At 40.7% G+C, this 27,969-nt stretch overlaps 1 protein-coding gene across 1 annotated transcript in view; it reads right to left on the bottom strand.

The window, feature by feature from the left end:
* Nucleotides 1-27,969, bottom strand: part of tsnare1 (T-SNARE Domain Containing 1) — a 165,849-nt gene that overhangs the window by 99,201 nt on the left and 38,679 nt on the right. Inside the window, exons 2-4 of the mRNA XM_035389640.1 lie at nucleotides 23,805-23,927; nucleotides 9,760-9,837; nucleotides 8,987-9,056 (exon numbers count right to left, since the gene is read on the bottom strand). Of these exons, the coding sequence (XP_035245531.1) occupies nucleotides 8,987-9,056; nucleotides 9,760-9,837; nucleotides 23,805-23,889 (233 nt within the window). The 5' untranslated portion in view covers nucleotides 23,890-23,927. The remainder of the gene's footprint in view (nucleotides 1-8,986; nucleotides 9,057-9,759; nucleotides 9,838-23,804; nucleotides 23,928-27,969) is intronic.

Genomic DNA, 27,969 nt, shown 5'->3' with positions numbered 1-27,969 from the left:
ATTTATTTAATGAAAGTTATCAAACACCAAAATATAACCCAAATTACTTTTCATGGCACTGTATATATACATAGAGGGTTTAGACATAATAATGGAAGCATCTGAGAATATATGAATATCAAGTAACTAATAAGAAGCAGGGCCACCTACTGCACAGGACTTAACTTCAAAACAGCTTCAGACCTACTTCTGTCAAACAGTTTAGGATCTGTGTACTGGGGAAAACATGGACAGTGTTTGACCTCTTCCTGGTGTAAATAAAATCACTCTTGGATTTGTTCAGCACTGTGTTTGGGGGAGTTATCATCCTGAAATATGATGACATGTTGAGGAAACAGTGATTACAGCAGGGTGCATCTGGTTTGTAAAATAGCTTCATACTCCTTGGCCATAACCACACAGAGCAATCATTGAACCCAATGAATCTCATGAAATGGCTGCTCATCCATTACATCCACCACCATATTGTAAATTGAAGGCTTCCTTTGGGTTCCTTCAAACGTTTCCCCATCCAGATGTAGGAAACAGAGTGAGATGTCTCATCAGACCATATTACTTTTTTTCGTTATTAAAGGTGCAAGTTTTGTGTGCTTTATTGAAAGTTATGTGCCTTTGTGAATTAGTGAGTGGTTTCCAGTTGGTGGCCCTGCTTAGTGAAGCTCATGGCTTACTGTTTTGTTGAGACTGGTTCATAGAGATGTTGATTCAATTCTGTGGTAAACTGAGGCTGCAGTTTTGGGGTGTTTATAATAGCTATCCGTGGAAAGTTTCCATTTGTCCCTGTCAGTGAGCTTCGATTTGCAACCACTCTTTATGGGTGCAATTGGTTCATGTTTGCCATATGTTGTCACAATTTTCAAAACTGTTCCCCTTGCCACATTTAACAATTTTGCTGTTTTTATGACTAATGCATCTGCAATTCAGGCACTGATTATTTGTCCACTTTGTTGCTTTGGAAACACACACACACACACACACACACACATCGGAATTGAAATTAAAATGATGGAATTGTGTAGCTGACTTTGTAATTGTGATTTAATTGCTTCAAGGTTAAAGTCTTTTTTCATGTAGTGTTTCCATTACATCACACATGTACTACACATATACATACATACATATGTATAGACTCAGTGTAGGTGTGTTGACTGACTGACTGACTGACTGACTGACTCGCTCGCTCAGTGTCCCTGGGGGTAAGGACCTGACTGCACGGTTTGACTTGGAGTGTCAATCATATTTGCTGGTGCAGCCATGACAAATAAATCATTTCAAAGTCAGTGCACCGTGGAATTCAATCTGTCGGCTGGATGTGCAGGATGCTTCCACATCCTTTTTATCGTCTGGTGAGTGTGGCCCTGTCACGCCGACCAGAGCAGTGACTGTAGTAACACCACTCTAAATGAAGAGTTGGTCTGCTGTGGAGGGGAATACATGGTTCTGCAATGGCAAATGGGGTCTATGAGTACAGTACATCTGAAGGCCTGTGGACACGCAGTTGGCAAATACATAGATTAGACCTGTGTCTTGTTGTTCATTACTGCAATAATTACTGATTCCCTTGGAAATTCATTATTTGTATTATTGCATGTTTCCCTGTTTATCTGCTTGATTGCCTGATTGGTAATATTAATTGTCCTTTGCAATTTATTTTCTGATTTTAATTTGTAGGTGTAATAATGACCTGAGAACACAAATGTTTCTTTGTTGAGTCAATAAAATCACTTGGATGGATATGAATTGAACTTATTTGATTCTTATCTTGTGGCTAACTGATGGTTTGCATTTTGCAGTGTAGCCTTCGTAGTTCTGCTCGTTAAGTTTTCTGCTGACAGTAGTCACTGACACATCCACATCTGCCTCCTGAAGAGTGTTTCTGATCTGTCAGATAAGTGTTTCTTTATGATGGTGAGAATGTTTCAATCATAAACTGTAGAGTTCTTCCTTAGCCTACCAGGTCCTTTGCCCTTACTGAGCTTGCCAGTTCTCTCTTTGTTCTTAATGATGTTCCAAACAGTTGATTTTGGTAAGTCCAAGGTATGGCCTATGCCTTTGACGTTTTTTTTTTTTTTTTTCTTCATATTTCTCAGCCTCATAATGGATTCCTTGACTTTCATTGGCACAACTCTGGTACTTATGCTGAAAAATGCCAACAACTAACTCAAAAGACAATCAAAATAAGCCTAGACTAAATAAAAGAATAGATAAAAGATCTAGTTAAAGATAAAGCTCTGTTATATCTGTAATGCTATCCACCCAAATTATATTTTAAAATAAATCTATATATCATCAGGCTAAATATAATAGACATAAAAATAGACACAAAAATGGAAAACAGCTGCATGAACATTAATTGCTTCTTTTTTATTTTTGAATTGTCAGTCTTTCTGAAAATAAGGCTGAACCTTATGAGCATGAGATGGGTTTGACTGAATCTGAAGAAAAGAAGAAAATAAAAAAAACTTAATGCTTTAAGTCCTTTCCTCTCTCAAATTCTAATTTTATGAGGCCAATTAGTAAATAGGCTTTCTGTGCACATTGGCAACACATCACTGCACACAATGATGAAGTAAATGTTTATCCACAATTATTATAGTCTATTGATTATTGCATTTATTAATATTATTAACAATTAAGAATAACAATAGGAGAGGACAAATGGAATATGCATGCTCCCTTTTTTACTTCTGTCACTTCTGTTTCATATATTTCCTCATTCTTTTTTGCCTTAATCTTTCTCCATCCCTGTCTGTCTCTGTAACTCTCTCAATCTCAGTCCAATTATTTCTCCCCCTTTTCATTTATCCCAGCCTCTCTATGTATACCTTTTCTCTATCCCTTCATATAAATACTCTCTTAACCTCTTTTCCTCTCTCCAGCAGATTATTGGTATGGCAAGGTCCAGTTCTGTCTCCCGTATGGTTGCTCAGTGCAGATTTGGCATGCGCAAGGTAATGTGGGGCAGATTTTTTCCTGTGACTGGATCTCACCCAAGAGAGTGAGGTACATTAGCCATAATCCATGGGGGGAGAATGGCACCTACTCACATCCTGAGATAAACCAGCATGGACTGCTGGGAAAATGTATGGTGGGGTACTGTACTGTAGTCTTATAGTTGTAGCTCAAGGCTGCACCACATTACTGCACCTCAAAAGCCTTCCTTTATTTCTCATTGGATTTTTATTTTTCCAAGGGTGTCAGCTCTTGTCCAACCAGGGTCGTGGGGGGGGGGGGGGGGGGGGGGGGAGTATCCCACACCCACAAACAGACAGAACATAAACAAAAATCTTCACCCTTCTTCCCCATGGGTTCTAGGGGGAAAAAAGAAGCTAAAATAACAAAGTTAAAACAAGGCAAATCCAACTTTTAAGCTTTTTCTCTTCAACTAGTTTGCTTTTCAGGTGACTAGCGCCTCAGCTTTTCAGCCATATTACATTTGCTTTATCTCTCATGAACAGACTTGCTGTCTCTCGCCATGCATGCTCCAGCTCTCAGCCCTGTACCGTGGATAAAAGCACACCTTTCAGCACCCGGGCTGATTTGTTAACACAACTCAGGTGCATGTGTTCAATCCACTACACCACACTGCACGATTGGTTGAATCGGGCATTTTACTTCCGGGCTATAACAAAAGCCTACTCACAAAGAACTGGATGCCCCTGGTCAATATTGTATTACAGATGAAACACAAATCTCAATTATTTCTTCTATTGAGAATTTACTTGTAACAGTGGTGTTTTCCTTCAAAGGCGGAAAACAGATTGCCTGTTGGTGTTTGACTGACTTGGAATGGACGTGGGAGTTTATTAGGGCTGTGCATAATTGGGCACAGGACACTTATTGAAATATCTTTTAATAGACAGTGCAAGGCACTTGAAAATGAAAATGATTAAAATGTTGCTTTTGGTCTCGCTGTCTCACTGACCACATCACTATAAAGTAGAAGAACTGCTTACGGTGTCATTTTTTACATCATTATTTTTAGCTTAATAGGTGATAATCATATGGGATGCCAGTACGGACAGATACAGTATTTATTGCAAACTGAGTCATACAGATCAGAATATTGTGATGAAGGTGGGACCCAAATGAACTCACAGCTCTTCCAACAAAGAATCTACAGCCACTTCAATGCAAGATACACTACTATCACTCATCCTGGACCTTGGGTACAAATTGAAAGACAGCAATGTGTTTCATTGATGAGTTTAACGACAATGGTTTGCTCTTGAATCAAGAATGTGCCAATATTCTGTCTGTATCCAATATCACATTATTGAAATGCCTCCTTATTTGAGAATAGTTGATATGTAAAATGTTATCAATTTATTTTTTTGCATTTACTGTAGTCTTGGTAATTTTTTTTAGTGTATTTGTTTTGTATTTTTCCATTTGTATATTTGTAAACTGGGCTTAAATATATGATATAATTACTATACTTTACTATATTATTAGTATAAATCCTGGTACATATATTTGTTGACTGGTTTTATAATTATTCATTGTGGAAAAACCCAACAGAATTAAAACAAGAAATCCAGCCCCAGAATCCTGCTTGTCACAATAGTACAATTGTGTGAAAAATTCAAAACCACACAATTCAAAGATATTAAAATATTAAAAAGCACTCCTCATCTGTAAGCCCACCATCCTGAAACCCACCCCCATATCTCCACTAACAGTCCCCATTATTACTGGGACTCATGGAAAAAAGCCAAAGAAGTGGCCTGCCTTAATGGTAGCTTATTTTCGCTCGGGGAATAGTGCTTACTTTACATATTCATAATGGCTGACCAGGGCCACTCCAGCTATTGCCACAGAGGACAGAAACTGGTGCTCATTTCTCTTGTTCTGAACAGAGGCACTTTATGTGAAACGGGGCTTATTTACAGTTATTTACATTGTGCCCTTTTAGCATAGGCATATTGTTACATCCAAGAAACAATGGCACAACATGGAACACTTTGGAAATAACTGGATATGCCAAAAATATATAATTCAGTATGATTTGATGCTTGCAAGCAGTGGTTGTCAGGCACAGATTAAACAGTTGTTCAGGGAAACACATACGCAAATAATTGCATAATCAGTGGGTTTGCTTATACTTCAAAGAACAAAGAGCTATAGTTTTGCTACGTAGCATGCAAAGTCTTGTCTTTCAGCCCTCTCGAACCCTGCCACAACCCGGGGTCACGTGTGACTGCGTAATCACATGCCAACCTTGCTGGCTGGCTTAACATTGTTTTAAAATATCACTTCATCTAACAATACGGAATCCAGGGTAAGAACTGGCAAGAGTTTATACCAATCAAATAAAATACATGAGGCAGCCAAGTCATTATATTTAAATACGTTATCTAATTCATGATACAGTTCATACAAAATAAATTTTATTCCATTGATTTCGCAAAGCAATTATCCAAGGTAACTAATAAGGAAAAAATATTGGAAAAGAAAGATTTCTTTGCAACTTAATTTGGCTAATGGGTTTCAAGGTAAGTTTTTTCAGCATGAAGTGTAAGCACATTTGGCATGTTTATTTTAGCAATACTGTATTTCACGACACATTAAGTTTTTGGATTTAATAGAGGTGAAATTAGCCACATTTACTTGCTTATTTCACTAATTCTGGTTCGTTTTAAATTGTTCTCTTCACTAGTATTGCTTGCCATTCTCAGTCAAAAGGTCCACACCCACCCACACAAACATGATTACATGCACTTGATTACACACATGCACGCACACACACACACACACACACACACAGAACCACACACACACAAATACATTTAGCATTTTTCCACTTTGATATTGTGAGGCAATATCAAAGGATCTCAAAAGCTACTAAAAGAGAATTGCTATCCTGGTGAAGAGCTTTACTGAACGCAAAACTGCACACTTAATACTGTCTGTTCAGTATATTTTCTGTCACAACACTGCCACTTCAAACAGCACTGCAGATTGGGAATCATGTTCTGTTTTGTGAAACTTCCCTGAAGGAATAATAAGTAACCTCAGTGGCTTTTGGAGTTGGGTGCTAGGTGGTTGGGTGAGCAGCAGCTGGTCGTGGTAGTAAGAGTGTGTGTGTGTGTGTGTGTGTAGGGGGGTGATCCAGGGTTTCACCCTTAAAAGACAAGGCTGTGGCCTCAAAAGTCAGTAGGAATTGTAGGAATGTGCAATGCTGAACACCAAGGCAATAGCACTGGGAACTGTGAACAGATGATACATTTCTGAATATTTGGACCCCTATGTGTGTACTAATCTGATTGAAAAGGGCTGCAAAAATGAATTCTTGTCATTTTTATATTTAAAAAGAGAACATAGTCAAATACCTCAAATTTTGTTAATGCAACTCTTAATTTCTTCATATTTCCATAAGAGCAAAAGGGTGAGAGAATTAATTGATTTCTCTGTAGCCCATACAACTATACAACACTGCATTACAACCCTTATCACAAGCAGCGTTCAAGTGTTATTCCAGCTAAACACATACATCCTTAAAGGCATTTAACTGCAATTGCTGGCGTCATTGATCAATACCGTGATGACGTCCTTTTTTATCACAGAAGTATGGCAAGGTTAGATATGAGCTTGCAATGCACTTACTGTTTGTCAGCTCATTGTCATTTCTAGCTTGTATTGTGAACTTGTTACATATTTTTCTACAATCCTGCCTGTCTATCTTGTGTTGTTATTATTATTATTATTATTATTATTATTGTCCTACTTCTTTTTACATTTGCTTCTTTTAAAGACATCACCACGCATCACATTTCCTGTCTTTCCTCTCCACATCCATCTGTCTATCAAACCTGTCCCACCGAAGCCTCGGCCAGCGATGGTGAAAGTGCTGTCGTGAGGTTGCACACGTGGTGCAGTGAGGGGTTAAGGGAGCCACTCTACCATCTGGGAGCTCACAGAAGATGTCACTCCTGGCTCCGGTTTCCTAGGAAACGCACATGCCTGAGCTTCTCTCTGCCAGGGTGTGTGGAGATAAAGGTGAGCACAGGGGAGCTGTAGCTACAAGGTCAAGCTGGGAATGATAATAATAAAATAAATATTGCAAATAAGGAAGGAGGGCCGGCATGTCAGGGCTGCTCGGAGAGTGCTCATTGGAGAAAACAAATGTGCAAAGAAAACAAAGCAAGAGAGAGAGGACACCAGAAGCAAAGCAAATTCAAGACAGCTAATTCTGCACCCGCAATCTTATGATGACGTTTAAATTCTGCCCACCTCCCCACCTTTATTGTACATCACCATAGGTCCATCCTATTACCCCCTCTGAACTGTTCACTATGACTCCATGTGTGCTGAGCCAATCTCCTACTGCAGGGCCCTGCTCTGTAACTCTGTAACTCTGTAAGTCCCACCTGAGCGGGGGAAGGACAGTCACTACTGAGGCGGCCACACCCGGGTCACCTGAAGGTGACGGACAGATCAGGCAGCATTGGTCTGAGCAGAAGATGGTGATTTGGGGGGGGGTAGGCAGTGGCTCAGCGTGGCATTAAAAAAATGTGTCGCCATCTTCTGATCTGTGACAGTTAGAGTCAACATACTCCCACACCTCTCTGTCAGTGCGGAAAGCAGAGACAAACTGCAGTGCACAGCTCTCTTTGCCCCTCCTAAGTCCCACATCCACATAAAGGGCAACACAGGCAAGGCAAGTCTGGGATAAAATAAAAGCCATAAGAGCACTGCACGCTCCAAATATTACTTGACTAACCTTTTGAGGCCCCCTAAAAAAAACACTGGATTCACTTTACAAGAGATGCCCCCCCCACAACAATGTCCATAGGACAGGACACTTTAAGAACACTTTTCCAGCAAAGTAGTAACTATTTAACAGGCAAGTCATTTTTATTTTTCCCATTGTGGCTTCAATAAACAGGTGACTTTATGCACAAACACAGCAAGCTTCTGCTACTTTTATATAATAAAATATACATATTTTTTATGTATTTCTAAAAGATCTATATTTAAAGTTTAAAATGGGAAGTCTATTTTTTTGTAATGTGAAAGACTAAAATACTTCCTTGGATTTCAGTATTTGAAGCTCCATTTTATGGATTGAATTATGCTGGTAGTACAATGTGTACAGTGTCTGTTGTTTTTCAGCAGTAATGTGTTAAAACGATAAATAAAGAAGCAAAGACCTGCGTAATTGCAGAGGCCAGTAGACATAGTGGGTGTGATATATTTAAAATAGAAGCAATCATTCCAGGGCAGTGCTTTTCTCAACAGCCATGCATTTAGCAATACTAATGGCTGGAGCCCAAAGGGTATTAAAAAAAAGAATAACAGCAGAAGAAACAGAATGTAATAAGCTTTTAAAAAGCAGCCGAAAAGGAGCTCTGATATGTGGCTGTGACTTGTTGGTAAAATCTGGGGTTTGTTTAGCTCAATAAACATTTTCAGTGCTGTACATGTATTTCATAGAAAATAAGCTTAAGAACTAAAATCTACTAAATTTAAACCTAATTAATTTAACCTCAAAAAATGTGGCACTTTGTAATTATTATGTTTACTCATTTCTTTAACACCCCCACCCTACAGTAGATGCAATGATCACTTCCAAAATGAAAAGTTTAATTAATTGAACTAACTAAATTAACTTTGCAGAGCTACTTTGCATATTGTACTTAAGTATGCTAGACTTACATTTCATGTTGCTTAAATGGTTTGTGCAACACTGCAGGCCAGTACAGCGAATAAGTCTGTATATGCAGTAGGTCCATGCAATAGAATAGGATGTCCCTGCACAATACACACAGTATAAAAGCAAACTCTTAGCCTGAATTATGCCTACTGCAAAACAGGCCTGTACTATAATTTCTGTTACAAATACTGTATAGCAAATAGTAAGTATTCTATTAATTCATGTAATAAATGGTTTATTACAGATTTCCCCTACACTGTTGGATTAAAGGATAAGCACAGTACAGCAGATCTTCCCTAAATGTGTGCAATCAAACAGTGTCAGACTCACAGACTCTGTCGTAGTTCTGCAGTATCTCTGGACGTTCCTAAGGACTGGAGACTCTTCTCCAGGGACACCACTGTGACAGGGAAGCATGAAACAAATGGAGGGATCCTTACAGATGGGAAAGAGAGTCTTTGCGAAGCCCATAGTGGTTAGAGATACCATGCCCTAAGTTACTCATTAAAGTAAACTCTCCTCGGGGCTCAGGAGTGGCTCAGTCAGAGGAGGCCTTCAGTTTCAGCTGTGTGCCTCGGCTATGGCAGCTGATGGCTGCGAGTCCACAGCAGTGGAACGCAAATGTCCTCAGACCACCACAGGAAGAGTGGCTTTATGTTAAGTCACCCAAAGTCCTTCAGACTACTGCTACATTAGCTTCTCCAGCTAATGGCAAATGCCAGCCCCCACAGGTTACACAGTTAACACCAGTGAGAGATGCACTTCTTTTACAAACACGGTAGTACTGTATGTAAAGTCCTTGAACATGCATGGTAGCTCCACCCATTTTGTAAAGGACATAATGACATAGTTGGCATTGGTAATCACAGCCATCAGTGGGTAATGTGCTTGTATAATTAGCCTTTATTAGTCTAATGGCAATAGCGGTGGGGAATTAAGGCAATAATAATGTTCCATTGCAAGTTTTTTATTAAAGTAATGACCTCAAGTTTAATACTTGGGTTTGGACAGCTACACTAAACAGGGAAGCAATCTGCATGCAAGTCTGAAACAATAGTAAGGCACCAGCTGTGCGTGCATCCTCCCTCTACTCCTCTACTCACCATTAGCATTGATCTGAAAGATGTTGGAGGAGGTCTCCTGAAAGACATCCTGGAGCTCCGATGGGCTCATCTGCGTTGCTGGCAGGCAAAACAAAAAAGAAAAAAATGTATCAAAAAGTAAGATTAAAATCTGCAAACTCAGATTGCAAAGGTAAGTCCATAGTGCCAGTATATGAAGTAATCTACCATAAATGATAAGTATGGGCATAAAATAGCCCATACAAATGAGGTTTTTCACAACCATGTCTATTCTAACTATTCAATCCACTTTCCTCCTGAGGTAAAGATTGTAGTCTGTAGTCCATACCCCTGTCAGTAGGTGGCAACAGTACATTGAACTGTTATATTCAGTCATTTATATCATAGAGAGTTTATGGGAAGATTAGGTAGTAAAGAAATTGGTTGCTAGGATACTTGTTGGTAAACAGCAGATGTTTTCCTCTGTGGTTGCATGACAGTTTTACAGGAGAAAGGGATAGAACTGTAAAATTGTATTTACTTCTTTAGAAGTCCTTGCCAAGCAGAATTGCTGCAAACAAAAGTAGGCCTAAAATATATTCTCCTACCAACACATTGAAAAGCTAACTTTTCCTTCTATGACTTTTCTTCCTTTCTTCCTAACATCTTCCCCACAGAATTATCTCTGAAATTACACAATACATTTCAGCAGAAAGGAGAGAGAGAGAGAGAGAGAGAGAGAGACATATATGTCCTTCTTAAAGTGGAAAGGGTAGCAGTCAGACTTAAAGCCTCATTTGGATGAAGACATCTATCCTCTCTGCTTGATGTGATCAGACCACTGAAAATTGTTCTGTTTATAGGCAGCCTCAAGTGGGTAATTCGCCAGAAAAAGCTGCACCAAACTGAGGCCTTTTTTAACAAGAGAGATTTCAGTGTTTGCAATGATAATAAAAAAGTATACAGCTCGCTGGGATAAAGCACAATTTACTTCAGTGGGTTCAATTGCATTAATAGCACCACCACCAATAAAACAGGTCATTTATTGAGAAAGGCTATAACACTTTGCACAACCTGAAGCATGTGAGCCAAAGAGCTGCATAGCCACCTCCTAGGCAGGAAAGAGTCCCTTTTTATTACATTTTCCCACCAGTAGTAGGACTTCTTCCGTGGAGTAAACAATTATTACACATATTCTTCTAACTAAATAAATATTGTATACTTAAAAATAATAATATTGAAAGTCCTGTTTTGAAGCAGAAATATTTGAAGTTGATAAAGGCCTTATAGATATTCCTAAGGCCTTATGGATGTCCAGAACCACAACAAATTTGTTCCTGAATATTCATAAGCCACAATATAGCCCAGGAAACTGCTGCAATCAATCAAATCCTGCTAGAGTAAGCAAAACAGAGGTTGGAAGGAACACAGCTGAGCTGACTATCTGGTTACAGTGGATAATCTATGAATATGACCCCTGCTATTCATATTGCTCCCAAAGCCACTGTCAGAGAGCATGGGGTTGCTTCTTTTTAATGGGTCCTTTGCAGAAAAGAAAAACTGACATTTTGTCAGACTATTGGTACTATTTGAGGCCTTCTGGGCTTTCGGTGAATTCCCCCCCCCCCCCCCCCCATGTGCTGGGATACTCCACCAAGATGAGTGGCTCTGAAGGCACTGCAGGTGACAAACAGAGAGTTACTGGGGCCAGCACAATTGCAAATATAGGAAAGCAGGCAATCGAGACACATGCATACACAAACCCTCACACACAACAGCCAACCCAGCTCTCACACCATTTTTTCACACCAAGTCTAACATCTGTCACTGCAAAGGCTCTCCGAATTATTCAAAGCTCTGTATTTCCCACACCACACTGCTCAACTAAACAACATCATGTCCATTTCAAAGCTGTTCTCATTTTGGCTGACTGCAGTGACACTCATGTGTTCCTGCACATGCTCCTCCTGCAGATTATAATGCCAATCTCCAGCAACAACTATACCCTTCCTTTCCCTCTCAGCTGTGTCACCCCAATCACTCTCTTAACCCTGCATCGTCCACTCTACTCCCTGACACTGCATTTTCCCATCCTACCTGCTGTCGTCCTCTCCAACCCCAAGACCTGCACCCTATAGCATACCCTTTCACTTCCCACCTCTTCCACACCCTACCAAGTGTCACCAAAAGGACCGAACAGAGACCTTTTGAGGAGCAGGTGCTGAAAGTGAGAAAAGGGCACATCAACCTAGCAAAACCTTTTTACGACATCCAGTTATTGCACAGAATATATTTTACCAAAATGAATGAATGAATGAATGAATGAATGAATGAATGAATGAAAATTAACAACAGCTAGTATAATAATACAAATTTCTATCACGTTTCATCATATCAAAGGGCCAAAGGGGCAGGTGCTTGGGCACCTAAAGCCACTCCCTCTGCATGTGCCTGGTTACAACCCCCACCTGCAGTCTTGCACCCTATCTTGCCACCACACCCTCCAGTTGCACAGAGTCCTTCTCATTTTTATCAAAAACCTTAGCGGTGGAATTTCCTCTTTCCTCTTAACCTCTACTCCTCAGAACAGATCTGTGGCTTCTCTAATTGCAAAACAAGGAAAAACAGAACAAAACAGTTGGTTTCACTGCATGAAAATTGAGTTTCTGGAAGACATCAAACCTGCTACATTTCAGTGAAATTTGGGGTGTATCGGTCATGAGAATCAGTTAGCCAACACATGTATTTTCAGAAACCTCTGGAAACTTCTCCTGGGCCTAATCTATGATCGGGGATTTCAGGACTTGGATATTCCCAATTAAACAATGCCTGCACTGAAATTTCATGTGTCCTGGACATGGACATGTCTAGTAATTTATACCAAGTGTCTGGACAAGAACACCTCCGCTTCCAGCATAACCGTGGTTTCTGACATTGGCACATGCCGCACACAGCATAAAATGCATCCGTTTTCAGATTTGTGTCCACCCTATAAAAATGCACCTTGTCATGCAGTGTCTGAGACTGAAATTCAATATATTGAAGGTATCCATGATAGAAAGAAAGACCAGACAGCAATCCCCATGGCCAGCATTTTGAGCAAAGCGGACAGTAAAATACTTCAATAGGCTGTTGGATGCAGAAAGCATCATAGTGACAAAGCGAAGGGAAAACAACAAAACACAGGCTAGTTTACGGGTGCCAAACGAAGACATCGTGACACATACACGAATGACATGTGTGGGCGCCTCTATTCTACTTGGTCAAAAACAAAAAACACTGCGTCACTAAGACGGAGAGCATGATCATTCTGTGTCATTACCACCATGACCCCACGGTATGGAGGTGTAAAATACAGCCTGGCTTATGACCGGAAAAAAACATCTTTATCCATCTGTTCAGGATGGGTTGGCAGCAGCTCTTTCAGTCTCTGCTCTTTGTCTTCTAATTCTTCTAATAACAGTAAAAGGATTGCAATTACCAGGTTGTTTGTCTGTGCTGCCAGCTTACGGCCTAAGGGGTAACAGCGGTAAAATGGCCAGGCATCAGAGGAGGGACACCAATACGCTGAGCGCAGAGGTCTTTACAGGTCAGGCCTTCTTATTCTGTGAGCTGAGAAGTGCGTGCTTAAATTTAACGACAAATGTCTGTTAAGGTTATAGGTTCCAAAATTGCCGTTTGGTGACTCATGCTTCGAAATAAATATCACTGTGCACCTTGTGTCCGATTTGTCTTATGCCAGCCAGGAGGAAGAACTGTAAATGTACTCCGAATTGGAAAGCATAAAGATAGAATCAGAAGTATATCGCACAAATCATGTGCGAGGCATTTCAACCAAAGTTTTGTGTTGTGACATTGAAAGGGCGTTGGAAGAGCAGAGAGCGTTGCGTACACTCTGTGGCTGCTGTCAGCTTCCTGTTTTGTGCCAGGGTAAATTAAGCAGGGTTAAGACTAATGTGTCCACACGTTCGGAATAACCAGGAATTAAGCCTGCAGTGTAAGCAAATTGAGCAGATTAGGTTTTGTAACAATTCATCAAGACACCATAGTTTGTCTTGCCACTATTTTATTTATTTTTGGGATTTTTTGGGTGCACTGTCCATAACCATGATGTGAACTGAGCCAATTTATCAGTAGGCTTGAACTTGAACTGGAGAAATGCTTATAGTGCCGTGAAAATAATTTCATGTTTATTTTGCTTTTGAAGTTATGTCTACGAGCCACAAAATCAAATGGCAACAGAGGGAAGACTTTTATGTGAAACTGACTGTAAAATAATATTCTGCTCTTTGTGTTGTGAGCTGATGCATGCAAAAAGGCTGCGTTGCAGGATGAAAGCACTGTTTGTGGACGTTGTCGAGAACAGAACAGGGGATTGTGCGCTGAAACTTGCCTCGCCTCTTATCGGCGCCGTTGGAACATTTGCATATCAGACCGCTGCAGACTAGCGAGCGTGAGAGTTTGTGTTCAGATGGTCACGCAGCTGTCTGAATGTGGATAGGTAAGATCATGACCTCAAAAGTCTGTCTTACCTATTGATTATACAGCAATAGAAAATCATTGTATTGTCAGTTAAATCAGACAGTTGACTGCATATATATATATATATATATATATATATATATATATATATATATATAAATACACACACACACATATACATTTATATGGCTAGGACTGTGCTTGCTGTTATGGCTATGGCATGTGTTTAATGTAAAGATTAGAGCAAATTAAGGAATAATTATATATCTGAATTTATATTGCTTAGTTGTAAAAAGCTGTGAAACCCAAGTGCTTCTGATTTTTGATTATGTTTGGGTTCACAGTCGGATGTTTGTTTTCATTGGCAGGGATGGTCGGGCAGACAGACTGGGCAGAACAGAGAGAACACAAAGCGATTTGTGGTTAGTTTGCTTTTCATGGTTACTGTACAGTATGTGCACTGATACTGAAAAGTAAACATGAACAAAATATTGACAAAGATCATCATATCTAAATCATAATCATATAGACCAATATTTCTGTATAATGTACGAGACCAGCATGGGTTTTTAATTTTTCCTTTTGTTTGAGGCTTTTAATGAGAAACTACCACAGGTAAGCACACACACATTTCTGCCCGTGGCATTTTGATTTGTGAGTTTGTTTGCGTTGGTGTGAAGTAAAATAAGATTGAATCAAAAAAGAGATGATAACAGGTTTTGAAATAATCCTGTTGCTTTAACATTTGCCTACCAGCAGGGGGGGCTTATGGGGATGGAATTTACATAAATAAATTTGGAGAGGCAGCATATCCATCAGACTCCCTTGTTCTTTCTTGGAGTTTTCCTCCACCTGGTAGAGTCTTTTATCTTTACAGTTTGAGCGGGGAGGGGAGGGGGTGCTCCGGGAGAGGGATGCAACTGAGTGAGAACTCCCCAGAGCGAGCTGAGAGAAGACCTTGTCTCACCTTCAGAGTCCCAGCCGCTAATGTGTTCATCCTCGGCTAATGACAAAGACGGTCGCACCTTCCTTTCCAGCCAGTGCCATTATAGATGTGTATTTGCTCAATATCATGAATATGTAGGGCCAATCTATCATAATGATGGAGAGAGGCAGAAGAGAGTTGAGGAGCATGTGAGAATGCGTGGGGGGGAGGGTGGTGGAGAGGGGGGAGGTGAAAATGTTTGAAGGTAAGCACAGTCGCTTGGGTACATGTAATATGTGTGCACGACCCAGAGTCTTCACCCAATGAATAATTCAGTTTTCAATATAATATCCTCCTGGGGTAGTACTCAAAATAAAGGAAAAGGTATAATAATAATAATAATAATAATAGTAATAATAACTATTATTATTGTTATTATTAAAGGGAATTGAACAGTAGAACTAATTACTGGTACTCTACTGTATTGTAAAGCATTAGATTAGACCAGCAGTTAGACCTGACCTGACCACCCATTCAAGCTACTTGCTATTTAAATTATGAATACACTATGGCCCTTTCTCTTCTGCCCCTCTTCTTTTCTATTCCATAGTGCTATAGTCAGATACTAGGATATCATCAAACGGTTCTTTTCAGTTTAAGGAACTTGTGAAAAAGCCGAGGCATCATGTCAGCTCTGAGGTGCCTGACTGGCAGAATCAAAACGGATGTGGGAAATGGCACAGGGAGCGCCAGAGACATCTTTCATGGGAGTAGCAGGCCTGCAGGGCGCAGGCAGCGTGATCCCTCTCTCTGTCGTCTGGAGGCATTCAGGGCCTGGATTTCACATGCAGAAGCGATGCCAACTCCGCTGGGTCCAGCTTCCCTTACCGCCGCTCCCAACAGAGGGAGAGGCCTCCGAGAGGACTCACACGCTGGATTAGGACACAGCGAGCCTCCGCGCCCTGCCCTCTAACAACATCGCCGCATGGAACCAGTCACAGCCTGAGCCTTCATTCTGGCTCATCGCTATCACGCAGATTTAACATCCGCCTAAACCCCATACACGGTGTGATCCTCAGCAAGCTGCTGGGGGAGGGGGTGGGACGAGGGGGTTATTTTTCAACCATCGCGGTACATGCGCATCCTGTCCTCGCAAGTTCAACAGGGCGTTGGTGGGTTTCAGCTGCAGTTTCCAGCATGTTGACAGTAAGTGCGCCTGCCAATCATATGGCACGGAATGGGGGGGGGGGGTGAAGTGAAATCAACTTATTGAGACAAATTTTCTTTCAGTTAATATTTTGCCCTATTTTATCATATCTTGATGCTTTGTTCTGCAAGAGGAAGGGAAGACACTCTTGGTTTTATATATCGATGCTACTGTGGAGACAAAACCAGCTGGCCTCCCTGTTGGCACGGAAGAGACAGATAACACAGATGGGACATGCAGACGATGAAAGAGAAAATACAGAGACAAATAAAGAAAGAGAATGTTGAGAGATAGCCAAAGATTGCCAGAGAGAAAGAGAGAGAGAGACAGAGAGAGAGAGGGAGGGTAGAAAAATAGATGCAGACTGATTGAGGGAGGAAGACAGAAGTCATCATTGCGTGGGAAGTGTGCTAATTTTTCTCGGTGACTTTCTTTTTGATGTTGTAACATCATCGTCATCATTTTTTTATTTTTTATTTCTCCATCTAAGGAAATTCTCACTTGAGCCAAGACTTGCTGAATGCTGACTTGCAAATGTGCCTTTTGAAGGAGTGGCTCCTCACAAAGTCCTGTTATTACATTTTGGTTGTGGGAAATGTTAATAATGAGTTATGAATAAATCTCACTTGGCATAAATGTTTTTAATTGTCAACGCCAGGAGAAAAATGAACTGTTGGTATTGCAGAGAGGCTCATCAGTACAGCTAATGAAAAATTTGTCAACAAGCTTAATTACACTCTCAAATTAAAATGCAACTTAATCGCCAGCTTCAAAAACATTATCCAAAAGGGTTATGATCTTTCTCCCAGAAAAGAACAAAGGCAGGCTCTTATGAAACAGCAAAGCCTGTTTGAATGGTTGTTTATTGTTAAATATACATGAATATATAGCCACTAGCCATTACTCTGCAATGAAGAAAGTGATATTATATACCAACATTAAGAAATACATATCTGTGGACCATCTTCTACAGCAGAAGATCCACGGATTCATACCAGCTGCTATGTGCTGGCAACAACGGGGAGGAGAGGAGAGGAGTGTCGAGGAGAAGAGAGGAGAGGAGAGAAAAGAAAAGAGTGGAGAGGAGGGGAGAGAACAGGAGAGGAGAAGAGAGAAGTGGAGAGGAGAAGAGAGGAGAGGGAAGACCACAGACCACATTTCACTTTCTCAAATTCGAAATGCTTTATTCATTCTCTATCACACACATACACGCACACACACTTTATATGGCATACAGTATAGTAGACAGGCATTCAATCAACCTTTTTCCACAGGTTTCATTTCCACAAGTGTTACTTGTTCCTCCTCGCGAACACATTGCAGCTGGTTCAGCAATAATGTTCAATAGACCATAAATGTAGTCATTGTGTCAGAAAAGATGATGCCACTTTCAAGGTTATCACACAGAGAAACCAGTTCCACGCACTATAAGTCAAAAGAGATACTGGACATCTATTCACACACAATATTAATCAGATCTGAGTAATCACATCTATTAATACTGTTGTCTATCAAGAGTCACAAAAGCAAGCCATCCCCTTATCCACTCAACACAAGCTTACTCACAAAGATGCACTGGGGCCACCAATCTAAGAATCTTCTAAGATCCTGTCTCTATGCTTAGCATCAGGATCAACCCAGGGATGATTTCACAGTTATTCATCCTTTTAAGCCAGTATCTTTATGTCTCAGATATATTACCAATGCCACAATCTCACTGTATACACTGGTGCAAATGTAGAATCAAATTATTGTGAAGCCATGACCAAGTAACAGTGCCAAAGTAATGGGAACAAATGTAAAAAAAACCGTCTTGATAAGGTTAGGACAGCTATCAAAATAGTGTTCGCAGAGCGAGGTAAAAATTAATTCCATTGCTCGAGATTTAAAGCTTGATAGTTGGAAGCAGGTTTTCTACTAAATGTGTCATATTAAATGTGTAGACATGTGATGTGTTTTGAAGAAGTTTGATTTGTTATCACTCAAATGCAAATTGGAATGAAAAAATAAAAATGTTTGCCGTTTTGCAGTTGATTGATCACGCCGTGTATTTTACTAGTTTTATTTTATATTGTGTGGATATGCGTGTTTATTTGTGAGGTGTTTATTTGTTGTGTATGTTTATATTTATATGTTTGCATTCAGTATATATGTTCATGTGGCTTGTGTGTGTGTGTGCGTGTTTATGAGTGTAGCATGTGTGATGTGTGTATGTGTACAGCATAAGTGTTTATTGTATATAAAGTCTATGTGTCATATGTGTTTGTTTGTACTTTACATGTGTGTGTGTGCGTGTGATGTTATCCACTTGTGTGTGCGTGTGCGTGCACGCATGCACGATTGTGTGTGTTCCTATTCGTGTGGGTTTGCAGAACATTACATAAGTACACAGAGTGGGCCAGCAGATGATGCACAGGGTTGCAAACCCACGCAGCTTGTTACTGATGACATAGGCAATGTACAATATGTGCGTTTTGAGGAAACCCTCCTGTTTTGCAGCTTGTTAGCTGGGCAGAAATGGAGGACAATGCAAAGTACAGACAGAAAATAGCCCATTAAAGAACATATTTGTTTATATTCATTTAAAATTTTATAGCAACTCAATTTTAAAGTGTGGCTTTATTAAGTCCCAATATGAATGTGAGAATGTGCTGTGAGACACCCAGTCTTTAGAACACAGCACATTGAAGAGAGGGACTCCATGTTTGGTACCGGTTATTTGTTCAGGGTCTATGCAATGTCACATTGTGACGAAGTCGCCTGCCGTCGATGACCGAGTAATCTTAAAACTCAAATTTGGTGATTTTAAATAAATAAATAAATAAATCTTTACCTCCAGAGACTTTATATATGTCTATATTCCAATAAAAGTATATGTACGTTTTTAGTCCGTTTGCTTCTATACTGGGCACCTAGGGAAATAAACTATGCGGCAAACACACAAGTTGTCTCTGAAGTACATACCAAACTGAATATGATTATAAATATTGTATACAGATGTTCTATTTGGAATTTCATTCATCATAAATGGGTGAGCCTCTAGCTGAGGACTGAATCGAATTATAAGTGTTAATAAAAAGATTTTAGTTGTGAATATATCCAGATAAATCTAATACTTTCTTAAAACTTTGAAAACAAATTAAAGAATTGGACTTTGGTTGTGTTTTTCTAAACATAACATTCTCAACCATTTATTTTAACAATCATCAGTCAACATACTCAGTTTGACAGAGAATTATTATAATTTTTAAAATTATTATTATTTTTACAGCCCACTACAGCCCTGTGGTCTTATATTGAAAGAAACTCAAACATGAAATCATCAAGAAAAATAAATTAATAAGTAAGTAAATAGGTAGGAACATACACTATATCATCAAAAGTATCTGGACACCCCTTGGTCTGGGGCTATTTTTCATGGTTTGGGCCAGGCCCCTTATTCTACTGAAGGTAAATCTTAATGCTACACAGCATACAATCACATTCTAGACTATTCTTCGCTTTCTCAACAGTTTGGAGAAGGTCCTTTCCTGTTTCAGCATGACAATGTCCCCGGCACATAGCGAGGTCAATATAGAACTTGTTTTGTCAATAACAATGTGGAAGAACTCGACTGGTCTGCACAGAGCCCTGACCTCAACTCCATCAAACACCTTTGGGATCAATTGGAAAGTCAACTTCAAGCCAGGCCTTATTGCCCAATCAGTGCCTGCCCTCACTAATGCTCTTCTGGCTGAATGGAAACAAATCCATACAGCAATGGTCCAACATCTAGCATAAAGCCTTCCCAGAAGAGTGGAGGTTGTAGTTGCAACCCATAATTTTGGATGAAATGCTGGATGTTAGGTATCCACATACCTTTGGCCATGCAGTAAGTAAGTGAGTAAGTAAGTAAGTAAGTAATAAAATGCAAATACAACACAGAAGCTGATATTCTTTGACCAATAACTAATGGCAACTAAAGTTTTCTGTATTCAATAATCAGTAAAAATAAGTCACCAACCTGAGATTGTGCAAAGAAAGTAGAAGTCTTTAAATTGTATGTCATATTTAAGGACACTTGTTGATTGTATGCTGGCCAGGGAGAGCCCCAGGTTTCGCTGTCTGCAAACAGTAACACAGTGTGCCGGATAGAAGATTTCCAATAGGTTAAAGTTCAAGCTACAATGGCCATGTACCTGTTTAATGACATACATTAGAATAATGCAGACCTTACATGAGTACACCTAGTAATAACTGCCGTCTGTACAGAAGAACCTCAGTTTATCTAATTATGTGTAGCTGCAGTGTTTACATTGTACTCAAATGTAAGATGATGTAAGTGTTTGTGTGTGTGTGTATGTAATTTACTATGTGTAGCATTCAGAATTGCTATTTTTCTTCACTCAGACCTGCAGACCTTAAGGCTTTCATAACAGTGCATGATCTTTTAGATTAAATGTGTCTCTGAACCTGGTAAAGACCCAACTGGGCGGAAAAACCTCACGGCTTTCACAGGCCTCTATGCTTCTCGCTGAAGTGCTAACAGTGTCAAATAGTCTGGCCCTTCTCCTGCCGTTGGCTTCAAAGCAGAGATAATGATCTTAAACCACTCAAAGTCGCTTCCCGAGGCCCGCGTTCTCCATTGATAGGCCGTGAGAGACCACCTGTGCCTGGTGGTTGAATTCCGCCCTCGTCGTTGTTTAGCACGTTCTCTATTTGCCCACTTAAGGGTTTCTCCCGCGTTCCCGCCGCCGCCGGGCTCCTGCCCTCCATCAACTCGTCTGAGGCAGCCCCTGTCAAGCACTCACCAAATGAAGCAAATCTCTCACCGGCCACAGACTCAGATTTGCAGGGCCAATCCATCAACACAGGTAATTAAGAAACTGGCAGGTCTCTGATCAGAGTAATCGGGTAATGGCCAAGCTTTGACTGATCTGCAGATTATTTTCCTCTTCTAATTATATATTTTTTGCATTCTTTTGTAAACGAGATAATCAGATTTGACAAATGTATTAAGTATCCCAGCAAGACAAAGACAAGCATTTGAAACAGCTTAGTAATAATAATAATAATAATAATAATAATAATAATAATAATAATAACAACAACAACAACAACAACAAACATTCTGAACCTGTAATGATCATGACTAAAAAATCTCTGACCACAGGGGTATCAGAGAAATTTGGACAGGATCTCCACCATGGATCATAAAAGCCACCTAAAATATAACTCCTCTGGCCTATGACATTTCTGTAGGATCCTCCCCCACCCAAAATAAAAGACAAATGATAGACCTAATGATGTGAACTCAGTAACCTCAGTTGTTGGTTTTATGGTGAGGAAATATCATAGCTTGGGCTCAGCATGCATGTTACTGGCAGTGTTTTGACAGTGGTTGGTGTGAAGCCCAGCACTGCTATCATGTCTGCCAAAATTTTCCATTCCCACCATGAGCCAGGTCAGCAAAGAAGCCACACGCCACCTGCCCCAATTTCTACAGACCCACTTTTGTTAGATTTGCATAGTGAGAGAAGAAGAGAAAAAGAGACTCAAAGAAATGAAGAGAGAAGCTGGGAAGGTTTGGTAGGAGGGAGGGGAGGAGAAAGATTAGCTCAACAGGCATATCCATTAGAGACTTAACCTGCTCTGCTTTGATCATTGGTGAACTGCGCTTCAGTTGAAAAAGGGTAGCAAGAGAAGTGCTACGAAATAAATCTGACAGGCTGAGCTCCACCCTCCTTTGCAATCCCACCAATCCCCCCCCCCCCCCCCTCCCCCGATCACCCACTGAGGCTGAGCCCAGGTTTGCAGGTTTGCAGTGATCAAAGCGCACACACTAATGGCTACAGTTGGCAGCTGCTTTTATCTCCCCTGGGAAAAGCCTAGACTATGGTGAAGAGCAGTATCAGCAGGAGACGAGAGATACGCTAACACTTTAATTGAAAACCATTCATCTTTTCTCTTTGCGTGAGTAGGTGTGTGTATGTGTTATTGTGTGTGTGTGTGTGTGTGTGAATTTATACATAATTCTGAATAGCTATTTGAATTAATATTTTTGATGGTATGGGGTTTTAATGACAAAATGGAATAGAATACTAACAAACACGAATTTGATCTTGGGTTTGAACCTGTCAGAATTCCTTGCATTTGCGTATACATCCATATTTGAGCATCTTGTCTGAAGCCCACATTTCCTGCGACAGTAAAAGCTAATATTATTCTTTCTGTCTGTTCAGTGGGCACACTGCCACTTCCAGCCGATGGTATGCCAATGCATCGGTGGGCAGCAGGGCAGTCATTTCACCCATCAGTGGATTGTAGCACCCGAGGGGGTTGGCACATGCCTGTTCCCTGGCCAGCAGTGTCCACAAGCAGTCGACAGAGCAGGGACGCTAGCCTGCCAATCACACAGCAGGTGGAAATGCAGGTAGCGCTGAGATACAGGGAGCCAGCCAGAGAGAGAGAGAGATGGGGGGGGGGGGAGAAAGAAAGGGGGAGAAAGCAAGAGACTGGGGAAGAGCGAGCAAGTATGAAAGACAGAGAGAAGGTATTACTACCTAGAATGTCAGCCACTGTGCACCTGACCACCAACCCACCAGGTGGTGTACTGATGTCAAGTGTAAAATAGACATACTGAATGTTGCTGTTTAAACAGTCCACACACTAATATTTCCATGTAAACTCTATCCTCACACCAGCAGCCACCCTGGAACACCCTGCTCCCTCCGTGGTGCCTTTCTAGCCCTTGCTCGCACACTTACTTCAGGAAGCTTGTCTCTGTTTGCTTTGACATAATTAGCAGACAGCCAATGAGGAAGGACACTGTGGGTATGTTTGATTCAGAGCTAAAAATGAATTGGCAGGTGTGGCTGGCAGAGTGGGTCCTCAGTGACACCGAGCTGGCTCAAGTGCGGAGTCCTGCATGGAGGGCCACGCTGGCACCTGCTGCCTCCCGCCGACCATCCAATAAACGCACACACGCCTTGGCAACCGCTCACCCCGCCGTCCTTACGTGAACTGGTAACAACAGTGAAAGCCCACTCCCTGCTATATGTCTCAAATCCAATAATAAACTATTATTATTATTCTGAGGAACTTGTTCGAAAGACTGTTGCTTTGGCCAGCTTTTCATGCACCTACCTTTTTCAATCACGTATTGGAGGCGTACATCATAGGAGAGTATGTGCTTGCAATGAGCTTGCAAATGCCTAATAGATACATGTGCTGTAACAGCTGCCAGCAATGTGCACAATAGAGTATATACCTGAGGTTCCATTTGACATAATGTTGATGAGTGATATGACAAATCCACTGAGTTCCAGGATTGGTAGAGGACTGGCCTAGGCCATTGCATAACATAACTACGAAGGCTCTTACTGGTGAAGAATTTTTTTCCTTGAATGCAAATTAATCTGGATGATCTCTAATGGGAGCGATGCCAAATGGGAGAAACATACAGAAAAATATATTAAGGAAGGCAGACTTTACCCACTGGCTGGTAGCCCTGTCTGGCGGGGCCCCCGAATGGGTTCCGACTGCCAAAGGCGCCCCCATCGATGGAACCGTAAGACATACTGAGGCCTTTTTACAGGTCAGGAGAGAGTCGGCAGCCTGGCAGGGAAAGGGAAAAACAGCGTCAGGCAGACATCCACACAGATTCTCACTGCTATTCCAGTACTCTCAGGTGAGCTGTAATTCTAGATAGTGGCCCTGAAATAACCGTGCTGGACAGGGTTGGGGTCAGTTCCATTTTCTATTCAGTCAATTCACAAAATGAACTGAAAAATCATCAAAGAACATCCTAGGCATTTTTCAGCTGAAAACATAAGTGAGCCCAGCCCTGTAGACATGGTTTAACCTCTGCAATCAGATCAGATACACATTATAATGAACACTGCATTGCCGTAATGTTGAACTGTTCACTTTATTGACAATCTATAATAATAATGTAAAAAATAATAATTATTACAACAACAGCAACAACAATAACCACGACAACAATCATCATCGTCATCGTCATTATTTGTATCCCTCCTACGGGGATCAAGTAATACAGTGGGATTGTACAAGCTATAAAAATAACATATCAAAAGTCTTGGGAATGCTTCTGAAAGGCATGCAATTAAGTGAAATAAATAAGAAACATACTGCTTTGCCACATCGTCAATTTAATTAGCGATGTGGTTGGAGCTGTCAAGCACCCATTGCTTAACGTCATCTGTGAACTCATCAATCTGTTCTTGATGCTGCCATAACAAGAGTTTAAATTCAATCCACATACAGCCACAAATGCCTGCTGGAGTATACTGGTATCAGCTTGTAATTCATTTTAGCAGAGAATATAAATGTAAATGCTAGGATGCCTTTCATAGCCAGGGGAAAGTAAATATTATTATTATTATTTTTTAATAAAAATAAATAAAAAATAAATTCGTTCATTTTGATGTTACATTTAGGTCCACCATCTGGAGAAAAAAAAAGAAATGGTGTCACTGTTGACTCCAGGTAATAGACAGCCAATGATATAAAGAAAGACTCGAGCTACAGAAGCAAATTATGGACAATAGGGCCCAGGCAGCTCTTGTAGCGAGCACCTTCACAAACGGGACCAGCTGGTCGCTAATTTTTGTTGAAATTTGACTGCCAAAACCCTAATGAATAGAGGAATCTCCGTCAGATCATTCTGCATGCATGCTGTATGTTCTGGTGCAGTGGTGCAAGGCAACAGTATGGCTCTTCGCAGCTAGTGAGAAATGTTGGCAACTGTAGGCAAGCGTGCAATAACAAATATGGTAGAGCATGAGAAATACAGATTCTGGAATGTGGTTTTCCAAGCTGGCTCAATTTAAACCCTTTAAGCTATCATTGTACATATTTTCTTAGTTTAGATATCCACCACCCCTCTTAAGAGAGAGTAGTTTTTTCCAGGAGTCAATAATTGTAATTGTAAATCCAGCGTTGAAACCAAAATGCAGATAACATCACTAGATATTTTATTTCTAATGAATGTCTGAAAGAGAGGGCTAGCATTTTCAAACAGTAAAACATACAGAATAGACAGGTATCGACTTCATGTAAAAACAGTGTATATTACAGTGTACGTAATAGACCCAGCAGAAAGTTTACAATATGCTGTTCTGTGAAATTATTGAACAGGCAATCATCAAATTAAAATGTCTGGCAAAGTCGTCAAGTGTCTCTCAACAAAATAGTGAGCATTCTACACTTCAACTTCACATGATAGTATTCTTTATTTGTGGAAAACATACTGCACATTGCTAAGATACTGTACATTGCTAAATGTTCTGGACTTTGGATATTTAGATGAATGGTACATTGCATAAATTAGGGATCTAAAAATGTTTAAAAACTCTAAATTAATTTTATAGAAAGCCACTTCACCTGAACAAGCTGTAAACCTTAATCACGAATCTATTGAGACATTTGTTCACTTTCTCTTCTACAAGAGCACTAGCTTTCAAAATCAACCAGTAGAACTGAAAGTGAAAATTAAGCATAGCCCTCAGGCAGTTGACAGTAGAAGGCTACAGGGGGTATGACTGAATTAGGCACAGCAAAGAACACTGGGACCTGTCAGTGTGTCATTGCAATCATTTTCAAGCCTGATTCACATGGTCAAGTGAACTAAGATAAAAAGGCAAATTCACCCAAAATGTATATTTTAGCATCTGAGGAAAACATGACCATCCCATATACCCTTATGAATACTCAGCATGACAAAAGAATGTTCTTTGAATTACTTTATAAATCACACCTAGTGGCAAAAGTGAGAAGAATCCTGTGTTGCACAAGTGCTCTGGTATGTGGGTTTATCTTTATGATTTTAAAATCAGTCACCAACACATGTACAGGCATGCCTATTAAGTACTGGAAACAACTTTTCTTTGGTGAAACTCGAATCACATTGTCAGAATTGGCTTTGGCAGCAAAACAGGGAGGCAGAGTTGCTTGTTTTGGATCTGTCAGTGTTTGCTAGACTAGACCCCAGCTACACCACGCTGTATGGATGCTTAATGAGGCAGCAGTGTGACTGAGCGATTAGAGAATGTACTCGTAACCAGATTGCTGCATGTTTCCTGGGTGGGGCACTGCAGCTTTGCCCCGCTGCAACGTGCTCAATCACTCTGATTGTATCCAGCTGTGCAAATAAAAAAATGTGTACATGCAATCTCTTTAACCTGCCTAGAGCTGAAAACATTTTCTGAACCGAAAAATAATCATTGCAATAAAAGTTCTGCGCATTTCTTTATAGAACTGGCAATTAATGGGTAGATGGAAGAAGCTTTATTGAGAATGCATCTGTGACAGGATCCAACGTGACTTTGTCTTGCAGACGGCGTGTGTATGAGTGTGTGTGTTCAGAAAGACACGCTGACATTATTCAAATGGTGACTCAAGCCCCCCCCACCCACCCACCAGGATCAAACCCACAGCTTGTTTTCACCGTCGAGCACATGTGCTAAATGTGAACGGTGTCACAGAAAAGGTTAAATAATGTACCGTGAACTTTCCTCCCCAGCGCTGCCATTTGAAGGCGGGTGTGGGAGACGCCGAGATCTCCGTTCAGGAGCCGCTAATGGGCTCTCCATCAAAAGGTTGTGCAGAATCATCCTGTCAGCATCGTAGTTTGGAAAAAAAAGTCAGATCCTCTCAGTGGGGCTGATGAATGCATGGCAGGTCCCTTTGTTAAGTGCACCCAATGCAAAACGTCAGAGTGAATTGCGTTTGAATGCAATTCATGTGTTTTCTTTCGAAATCCGTTTGATGGTTGTGGGCTTTTATTTTGCTGCATTTTTTTTTTTTACTTTTTGAGGCGAGTTTGAACTTTCAATATAATTGCTGTAATTCCCTGTGTGAGTTTTCTGCTAATGTTCTGGGTTTGGAATGAGATTTCCTTTTCTGTAATATGTCTGCACAGCACATGTTGTGGCTGAATGGATAACATGCGCCAATCACCCCCTCGACAGCCCTGGAATTCGCCTGGGCTACTTTCCCCCTCTGGACTGCGGGAGACCAGAGATCAGATTATTTCCCTCACGTGGGGCTATAATCTGATTAATTCTAACAGAGGGGGAGATTAATTGCTCTCGGCAGCCAATAAACAATTTATCCTCTTCCTGACTTCAAGCTCAGTGACAGAGCATCCTCTCTCCCCTTAAAGTTAGACACATGCGAACACACACACACACACACACACGAACACACACACACACACACACACACAAATTCATGCACATATGCACACATATAGCCACACACATATGCATGGCTAAAAACACACAAAGACACACCCAAATGGCTCAGCACCCTCAAACACAGTGATGTCACAAAATGGACACACACCCCTCAAGACATGCATTAAATGACATCCAGACAACTGTATAGGTCAAGACTTTGCTGAAGAAACACCCCCACCTCCCCACAGGAAGCAAGACTGTGTTATCACATCATTCCCACTGAGATGTTATATCAGTCCTTTACTCTTATTGACAGCACAGATGCTGTTATTTCTTACAAGCCATTCCATGTTATGTTCTCTGACTGAGGAGGAAATGGTTCTGAGAGGGCTTCAACTGCCATGTTACTCATCCTCCTAGCCCTGCTGTTCAAACCTGCTATTTGCTGACCAGAT

The sequence above is a fragment of the Anguilla anguilla genome, chromosome 1 (genome assembly GCF_013347855.1).
Source record: "Anguilla anguilla isolate fAngAng1 chromosome 1, fAngAng1.pri, whole genome shotgun sequence".
Lineage (NCBI taxonomy): Eukaryota > Metazoa > Chordata > Actinopteri > Anguilliformes > Anguillidae > Anguilla > Anguilla anguilla.
This window is presented reverse-complemented; position numbering and strand designations above follow the sequence as displayed.